The sequence below is a fragment of the Leopardus geoffroyi genome (assembly GCF_018350155.1).
Source record: "Leopardus geoffroyi isolate Oge1 chromosome C3 unlocalized genomic scaffold, O.geoffroyi_Oge1_pat1.0 chrC3_random_Un_scaffold_41, whole genome shotgun sequence".
Lineage (NCBI taxonomy): Eukaryota > Metazoa > Chordata > Mammalia > Carnivora > Felidae > Leopardus > Leopardus geoffroyi.
In genome coordinates this window covers 307,849-317,969 of record NW_025543556.1, presented here as the reverse complement: position 1 = coordinate 317,969, position 10,121 = coordinate 307,849, and the positions used below count along the sequence as shown (strand labels likewise).

General features: G+C 40.7%; 1 protein-coding gene across 1 annotated transcript in view; it reads right to left on the bottom strand.

Annotated features, from left to right (window-relative positions):
* Positions 1 to 2,154: 2,154 nt before the first annotated feature.
* The window catches only part of LOC123595659 (ankyrin repeat domain-containing protein 26-like), a gene marked incomplete at its 3' end in the record, with an annotated part of 196,793 nt that continues 188,826 nt past the window's right edge, over positions 2,155 to 10,121 (bottom strand). Inside the window, exons 30-31 of the mRNA XM_045473343.1 lie at positions 2,595 to 2,647; positions 2,155 to 2,248 (exon numbers count right to left, since the gene is read on the bottom strand). Of these exons, the coding sequence (XP_045329299.1) occupies positions 2,155 to 2,248; positions 2,595 to 2,647 (147 nt within the window). The remainder of the gene's footprint in view (positions 2,249 to 2,594; positions 2,648 to 10,121) is intronic.

Genomic DNA, 10,121 nt, shown 5'->3' with positions numbered 1-10,121 from the left:
CTCAAAAATGAGTAAAACGTTAAAAAAATTAAAAAAATTAAAAAAATTAAAAAAAGAAGATGTGATATATATATATATATATACATATATATATATATATATATATATATATATTCCATGGAGTATTACTCGGCAATCAAAAAGAAGGAAATCTTGCCATTTGCAACTACGTGGATGGAACTGGAGAGTATTATGCTAAGTGAAATTAGTCAGAGAAAGACAAAACTCATATGACTTCCCTAGTATGAGGACTTTAAGAGACAAAACAGATGAACCAATAGGAAGGGAAACAATAATAATATAAAAACAGGGAGGAGGACAAACACAGGAGACTCATAAATATGGAGAAAAAACTGAGGATTGCTGGAGGGGTTGTGGGAGGGGGATGTGCTAAATGGGCAAGGGGCATTAAGGAATCTACTCCTGAAATCATTGCTTCACTAAATGCTTACTAATTGGGATGCGAATTAAAAAAAAATAAAGAGGGGCGCCTGGGTGGCGCAGTCGGTTAAGCACCCGACTTCAGCCAGGTCACGATCTCGCGGTCCGTGAGTTCGAGCCCCGCGTCAGGCTCTGGGCTGATGGCTCAGAGCCTGGAGCCTGTTTCCGATTCTGTGTCTCCCTCTCTCTCTGCCCCTCCCCCGTTCATGCTCTGTCTCTCTCTGTCCCAAAAATAAATAAACGTTGAAAAAAAAAAATAAAGATACAACAAAAAGAGTAACGTCCCCCCCACCCCCCCAAAAAAAATTTTCAACCCAGAAAGCCTCTGGTTGGGGATTAAGGAGAAAAGGACCTTCTAGAGAAGTCAGGGCTATGGACTGAGTTGGCTGAAAGCTATCTAAGTTTTTGTTTCACAGGGAAGACCTTAAAGTGGCAGATAATTTCATGCCATAACCTTAATTCCTTTCTATAGGGATACACAGAAAATCCCTCGTTATTCTTTAATAAGCTTCATCAGTTTCAGATATTCTTACAAATTTTAGTTTTTGAGACTTTAAAGATTTCTTCAGGACACAGTAGCAGGACAAGGCCGAGCACTCTCATTCATAGAAGACTGATCAACAGAGAGTCATGTTACTTGCATGAAAAGTTCCCTATTACTATGTGACTCATTTATAAGACGTCTAGAAAAGAAAATAATTTTCAATGCCTCTTCAGCCACAAAAAGGACCAGTCAACAGAATGTTCTAATTCCCCTGACGGGTATAGCTGTCTAATGAAACTGGCATATATATTATATAGCTTTTGCGACTGACAGAAATGAGTTGGTCAGTGTATCTACCTCATTGCTCCCACTTAGGATTTACAATGAGAATCCTACAAAGGAGGGTGAGAGTTCGAGGACATTAACTGTTCTGCTTGGAAAACAGTTGGGGTTTCACTACATATCAATAAATGAGAATTCTGAATGGCACATTAGTCTTTTCTGAGATTGAATTGTGAAATCTGTGAAAGGCTGATTAACTCAACTGAATGAAAAAAAAATGAGTTTCTGAACTTGCAATGGTAGGAGCACTATGTTACTAGGTAAGGCCCGGACAGAGCAGCCATTTCTCCTTTTTCACTGGCATTTCTTTTCCAACAAAGAGAAAAGTCCATTCCTTTGAGAAGGACGTTTGCATAATGACCTGCTAGTCATTGTTGATGAAAAGAATAAGTTGCAAACTTGTAATTACAAATTACAACAAATCATCATTAAAATAATCCGTTCTCAAACTCTCACTGAAGGGTTGAAACTACAAGAGAAAGTCAGAATTCAAGATGACATCACTCAAAGCGTGCGGAAGTTTGAAACACGCTGAAAAATATTAGCAGGGACTCTCACACATCTGTATGCCAACGTTCACAGCCGCATTATTAACAGTAGCCAAATGGTGGACTAAACCAAACGCTCACTGTGGTATATATAAAATGTTGCTTTTTTAGACTCTCACAATGTTTTTATGAAAATGTCACTATAAACATCATTACTTTATGAGTTCAATCAACTTCATCTCTATCGAAAAATTCCATCGCTAGTAGCAAGTAGGAACAATATCAACCTAATATTTTGATCAGTGAGATTTTCCATATGATCCAAAACATTCTTATGTACTACACCTATTGAAATAAGGATTCCTTTTCAGTAGGACAGACATCAAAGGACTGACTTACCAAACTTGTCCTTAACAAGTTGCTCTGAAGATCTTGAATTTGGGCCACTTGCTGTTTGATGGTTTCTTCTGGCCTGGCATTTTGCACTTCTAGCCTAAAATGCAGATCTTAAGGTAATTATTCTCACACATAAATTTACAAAAATACCATATAATTTCTGACAAATGAGAGGATTACAGAAATTCTTAAAATTGTATCAAGAGGAAGATTTGGCAATTGAGCCATTTTTCTCGTTGTCTTTTGTGGATAGGGTGCAAAATTGAGACATAATGTGCCACAATTCTGCATTTCAAAATAACTCAAAGCTGGAATTTGTATCCAGTTTAACAAGGATATACTGGCATAACGAATACATTTCTCATACTACGTTGCTTATCTGCTTTATAAAAAACAAGCTATTTTCTTTTAGGATTAAATTATACTTTTCCATATGATCTTACGTCTTCTCGGCATATCTTATGGCCTCTGCATGTTGATCCTTTGCTTCTTGCAACTAAAATAAAGAAAAAAAATATAATTTTAACTACTGACAATCTAGTAGAACACCATCACCTGTTTCTGTAACTAAATGTTTTTTTTTTTTACTTGAGAGAGAGAGAGAGAGAGGGAGAGAGAGAGAGAGAGAAAACACACACAAGTGGGGAATAGAGGCAGAGGTAGAGACAGAGAAAATCGTAGGCAGGCTCCAAGCTCAGGGTGAAGCCTGATGTGGGGCTCGGTCTCATGACTGCTCTCATGATGTGGGGTTTAGGATCATGACCTGAGTGGAAATTAAGGGTCAGGACACTCAACCACCTAGCCGCCCAAGTGCGCCTGTAACTAAAATTTTATTGGACCCAGCCACACTCTCCGCTACATGCTGATTGATGGCTACTTTTAGATCCTAACAATAGAGTTGAGCTGCTACAACAGAGACTATGGCCTACAAAGCTGAAAATGTTTCAATACTCTTCCAGAATAATGTACCAACCTCACTCTGTTACAAAATCAGAACGTTTTTAATTTTTTTAAATTTATATGAGCAGATAAATGTACAAATGTATCTACTGGTGAAATGGAGGAAATATAGGAATTAATCTTATGGCAAACATTTCTGTTTTCATATTACAAACACTGCATCAACTATGATTTTACATATTCACATAGGTGAATGACATTTCTATTCTTGTGATGATAAAACTGAACATGCTGTATTCAGTGACAACAAGATATTTCATGGAAGAGTTTGAGAAGCAGCATCATAGTAGGAGCCGGAAAGCCTGGGTCTGAATTCCCAATTCTGCTTGTTATGAGCTGTATGACCTTGAGCACACTACCTAAACCTTCCATGTCTCAATCTCTGCATCTGTAAAATGAAGTTAATGACAGCACCTACTGGGGCACATGGGTGGCTCAGTCGGTTGAGCATCTGGCCCTTGATTTCGCTTCAGGACATGATCTCAGGGTCATGTGATTGAGCACATCGGGCTCTGCATGGACAGCGAGGAGACTGCTTGGGATTCTCTCTCTCTCTCTCTCTCTCTCTGTCCCTCTCTCTCTCTCCCTATCTGCCCTTCCCACAATCTCGCTCTCTCTCTCAAAATAAAGAACCTTAAAAAAGTGATCTCAAAATAAATAATAATAGTATCTACCCCACTGGGATGTTGGGAAGCTTAAATTAGGAAATAACAGGTGAAAAACTTAGAAGGGTACGTGGCACATAGTCAGCTCTAAGTGTATGCATTTAGCATGTTTACTTTTGCTGTATTTTGCATTCCAATACAATGAGATAGTTAAGGCAGGTGGCATGCCAATACAAGTGGTCCCCTTTACAAATTGTACTGAAGTCATTCTTCATACCACCGCAAAAGTGGCAGCAAATGGGGAGCATGAGGCCCAGAATCTCTCCTCAGTACTTCACACAACTTTCGCCAATGCCACTAGCAAACAGTACTTTTTTTTCCCCACTTATAATACTTTTAACTAACTCCCTCTCTATACTACTCAGTGGACTAATACTCATGGGACTACGGTACAAATAGCACCTCTTTAGATTGATTGAGTAATAGATGCTTTACATCACCATCAGAGGCAAGGGAAAGCCACTGACATGAATATAATGGAGTCTTGCTACACCAAAGTTCCTCAATCATTTCATGTCCATACTGTTTACATTTGGCTGCTTTAGTGGGTACTCTGATGAGGAGATTAAGGCTTTGTAGTAACAGCATAACAGAAAAGCTGGCCCCAGAGCTTTACAATTGGTAAAGTGCTATAAATCTGTAAATCCTAGCACACTGGGTGCATAAGGAAAAAAGATTTCAATTTCTCCTTTTCTAGTAACCATTTGCTTAACTTTTGAAGCTTTGTCCATCTATCACGCTGCTTCTCCCCCTTGCAGTGGACTCGAACATTCTTTAATGTATCGTCTCATCCACAGAATCAACTTTTCTTCACTTATTACCTTCTTTTACACTAAAATCTAACTTTCACTCCTATCATTCCACTAAGACATTTTGAGGGTCATCAAGAACCTCTTTTTTAAAAAATTTTATTAAGGTCTCTATCCTGCTTCACTTTTCAGCAGCAGCTGAGAAAAATGACCATGCCCTCCCTCTGCTCTTTTAACCACACCTTTACCTAGGCCCCTTTACCTAGGCCATGTGTACTTTTCGCTCTTCCATCTAGGTGCTCATAGACAACATTCTCAACCACGCACTCAAAAATCATTACTTGACATGGAGTACCTTTGTAGACAGCTAATCGTGTACATTTTATATGGACTCTTTTCAGTGTTACATTGAGTGTGTTTTTCTTATTGAGTCTTAGGGGGCACCCTTACCCTTAGGATGCTGACCAGCATACTTTGACTCACTTTTCTTTATAACACGACATTTATCACAAGGGCTGGATGATCACTGGTTTGCCTTTGTTTCCTTTGGAGTAATTTCTTAGTCCATAGAGATTTCAACTTATGGAAGTCTTCTGAAGTTCCTTTCAGATGTATACTTGACTAAATTGTTAGGAAGGTTAAGTTGGCTAGAGCTACCTCTTCTTCCCAATCCAGATTCTTCACCTCAAAATTGTGTGCATCAAATGTCTTCACCCAGGTAGCCCCTGGTTTGGGGAATCAGGAGATAAGGACCTTCTAGAGAAGTCAGAGCTATGGACTGTGTTGGCTGAAAGATAACTAAGTTTTTGTTTCACAGGGAAGACCTTAAAGTGGCAGAGAATTTCATGCCATAATCTTAATTCCTTTATTTACAGATCTACACTAAATCCCTCGTTATTCTTTAATAAGCTTCATCAGTTTCAGATGTCCTTACAAATTTTAGTTTTTGAGACCTTAATGATTTCTTCAGGACACAGTAGCAGGACAATGCCTCGCACTCTCATTCATAGAAGACTGATCAATAGAGAGTCATGTTACTTGCCTGAAAAGTTCCCTATTACAATGTGACTCATTTATAAGACGTCTAGAAAAGAAAATAATTTTCATTGCATCTTCAGCCACAAAAGGGACCAGTCAACAGTATGTTCTAGTTCCCCTGACGGGTATAGCTGTCTAATGAAACTGGCATGTATATTATATAGCTTTTGTGACTGACAGAAATGAGTTGGTCAGTGTAGACCTCATTGCTCCCACTTAGGATTTACAATGAGAATCCTACAAAGGAGGGTGAGAGTTCGAGGACATTAACTGTTCTACTTGGAAAACAGTTGGGGTTTCAATACATATCAATAAATGAGAATCTTGAATGGCACATTAGTCTTTTCTGAGATTGAATTGTGAAATCTGTGAAAGGCTGATTAACTCAAGTGAGTGGAAAAAGATAATGAGTTTCTGAACTTGCAATGGTAGGAGGACTATGTTACTAGGAAGGCCCTGACAGAGCAGCCATTTCTCCTTTTTCACTGGCATTTCTTTTCCTTTACAAAATCCAACAAAGAGAAAAGTCCATTCCTTTGAGAAGGACGTTTGCATAACGACCTGCTAGTCATTGTTGATGAAAAGAATAAGTTGCAAACTTGTAATTACAAATTACAACAAATCATCATTCAAATAACCCGTTCTCAAACTCCCACTGAAGGATTGAGACTACAAGAGAAAGTCAGAATTCAAGATGACATGATCACTCAAAGCGTGCGGAAGTTTGAAACACGCTGAAAGGCAGACGGAGGGAAGATGGCGGCGTAGGAGGACGCTGGGCTCACCGCGCGTCCTGCGGATCAATTAGATTCCACCTACACCTGCCTAAATAACCCAGAAAACCGCCAGAGGATTAGCATAACGGAGTTGCCGGAGCCAAGCGCAGACGAGAGGCCCACGGAAGAGGGTAGGAAGGGCGACGAGGCGGTGCATGCTCCACGGACTGGCGGGAGGGAGCCGGGGCGGAGGGGCGGCTCGCTGGCCAAGCAGAGCCCCGGAGTCTGGCTTGCAAAAGCGGAGGGGCCTGACGGACTGTGTTCCGACAGCAAGCGCGACTTAGTGTCTGGGAGGTCATAAGTTAACAGCTCTGCTCGGAAAGCGGAAAGGCTGGAGGACAAAGGGAGGGAGAGCTGCTGAGCCCCCGGACGACAGAGCTCAGTTTGGTGGGGAACAAAGGCGCTCGCCAGCGCCATCTCCCCCGCCCATCCCCCAGCCAAAATCCCAAAGAGAACCAGTTCTTGCCAGGGAACTTGCTCACTCCGCGCAAACACCCAACTCTGTGCTTCTGCAAAGCCAAACCTCTAGCAGCGGATCTGACTCCCTCCCGCTGCCACAGGGCCCCTCCTGAAGTGGATCACCTAAGGAGAAGCGAGCTAAGCCTGCCCCTCCTGCCCCTGTGCACCTTGCCTACCCACCCCAGCTAATACGCCAGATCCCCAGCATCACAAGCCTGGCAGTGTGCAAGTAGCCCAGACGGGCAACGCCACCCCACAGTGAATCCCGCCCCTAGGAGAGGGGAAGAGAAGGCACACACCAGTCTGACTGTGGCCGCAGCGGTGGGCTGGGGGCAGACATCAGGCCGGACTGCAGCCCCGCCCACCAACTCCAGTTATACACCACAGCACAGGGGAAGTGCCCTGCAGGTCCTCACCACGCCAGGGACTATCCAAAATGACCAAGCGGAAGAATTCCTCTCAGAAGAATCTCCAGGAAATAACAACAGCTAATGAGCTGATCAAAAAGGATTTAAATAATATAACAGAAAGTGAATTTAGAATAATAGTCATAAAATTAATCGCTGGGCTTGAAAACAGTATAGAGGACAGCAGAGAATCCCTTGCTACAGAGATCAAGGGACTAAGGAACAGTCACGAGGAGCTGAAAAACGCTTTAAATGAAATGCAAAACAAAATGGAAACCACCACAGCTCGGATTGAAGAGGCAGAGGAGAGAATAGGTGAACTAGAAGATAAAGTTATGGAAAAAGAGGAAGCTGAGAGAAAGAGAGATAAAAAAATCCAGGAGTATGAGGGGAAAATTAGAGAACTAAGTGATACACTAAAAAGAAATAATATACGCATAATTGGTATCCCAGAGGAGGAAGAGAGAGGGAAAGGTGCTGAAGGGGTACTTGAAGAAATAATAGCTGAGAACTTCCCTGAACTGGGGAAGGAAAAAGGCATTGAAATCCAAGAGGCACAGAGAACTCCATTCAGACGGAACTTGAATCGATCTTCTGCACGACATATCATAGTGAAACTGGCAAAATACAAGGATAAAGACAAAATTCTGAAAGCAGCAAGGGGTAAACGTGCCCTCACATATAAAGGGAGACCTATAAGACTCGTGACTGATCTCTCTTTTGAAACTTGGCAGGCCAGAAAGAATTGGCACGAGATTTTCAGTGTGCTAGACAGAAAAAAATATGCAGCCGAGAATCCTTTATCCAGCAAGTCTGTCATTTAGAATAGAAGGAGAGATAAAGGTCTTCCCAAACAAACAAAAACTGAAGGAATTTGTCACCACTAAACCAGCCCTACAAGAGATCCTAAGGGGGACCCTGTGAGACAAAATACCAGAGACATCACTACAAGCATAAAACATACAGACATCACAATGACTCTAAACCCGTATCTCTCTATAATAACAGTGAATGTAAATGGATTAAATGCGCCAACCAAAAGACATAGGGTATCAGAATGGATAAAAAAAACAAGACCCATCTATTTGCTGTCTACAAGAGACTCATTTTAGACCTGAGGACACCTTTAGATTGAGAGTGAGGGGATGGAGAACTATTTATCATGCTACTGGAAGCCAAAGAAAGCTGGAGTAGCCATACTTCTATCAGACAAACTAGACTTTAAATTAAAGGCTGTAACAAGAGATGAAGAAGGACATTATATAATAGTTACAGGGTCTATCCATCAGGAAGAGCTAACAATTATAAATGTCTATGCGCTGAATACCGGAGCCCCCAAATATATAAAACAACTACTCATAAACATAAGCAACCTTATTGATAAGAATGTGGTAATTGCAGGGGACTTTAACACCCCACTTACAGAAAGGGATAGATCATCTAGACACACGATCAATAAAGAAACAAGGGCCCTGAATGAGACATTGGATCAGATGGACTTGACAGATATATTTAGAACTCTGCATCCCAAAGCAACAGAATATACTTTCTTCTCGAGTGCACATGGAACATTCTCCAAGATAGATCATATACTGGGTCACAAAAAAGCCCTCCCTAAGTTTACCAGAATTGAAATTATACCAGGCATACTTTCAGACCACAATGCTATGAAGCTTGAAATCAACCACAGAAAACAGTCTGGAAAACCTCCAAAAGCATGGAGGTTAAAGAACACCCTACTAACGAATGAGTGGGTCAACCAGGCAATTAGAGAAGAAATTAAAAAATATATGGAAACAAACGAAAATGAAAATACAACAATCCAAACGCTTTGGGACGCAGCGAAGGCAGTCCTGATAGGAAAATACATTGCAATCCAGGCCTATCTCAAGAAACAAGAAAAATCCCAAATACAAAATCTAACAGCACACCTAAAGGAAATAGAAGCAGAACAGCAAAGACACCCCAAACCCAGCAGAAGAAGAGAAATAATAAAGATCAGAGCAGAAATAAACAATATAGAGTCTAAAAAAACTGTAGAGCAGATCAACGAAACCAAGAGTTGGTTTTTTGAAAAAATAAACAAAATTGACAAACCTCTAGCCAGGCTTCTCAAAAAGAAAAGGGAGATGACCCAAATAGATAAAATCATGAATGAAAATGGAATTATTACAACCAATCCCTCAGAGATACAAACAATTATCAGGGAATACTATGAAAAATTATATGCCAACAAATTGGACAACCTGGAAGAAATGGACAAATTCCTGAACACCCACACTCTTCCAAAACTCAATCAGGAGGAAATAGAAAGCTTGAACAGACCCATAACCAGAGAAGAAATTGAATCGGTTATCAAAAACCTCCCAACAAATAAGAGTCCAGGACCAGATGGCTTCCCAGGGGAGTTCTACCAGACGTTTAAAGCAGAGATAATACCTATCCTTCTCAAGCTATTCCAAGAAATAGAAGGGGAAGGAAAACTTCCAGACTCATTCTATGAAGCCAGTATTACTTTGATTCCTAAACCAGACAGAGACCCAGTAAAAAAAGAGAACTACCGGCCAATATCCCTGATGAATATGGATGCAAAAATTCTCAATAAGATACTAGCAAATCGAATTCAACGGCATATAAAAAGAATTATTCACCATGATCAAGTGGGATTCATTCCTGGGATGCAGGGCTGGTTCAACATTCGCAAATCAATCAACGTGATACATCACAGTAACAAAAAAAAAGAGAAGAACCATATGATCCTGTCAATCGATGCAGAAAAGGCCTTTGACAAAATCCAGCACCCTTTCTTAATAAAAACCCTTGAGAAAGTCGGGATAGAAGGAACATACTTAAAGATCATAAAAGCCATTTATGAAAAGCCCACAGCTAACATTATCCTCAACAGGGAAAAACTGA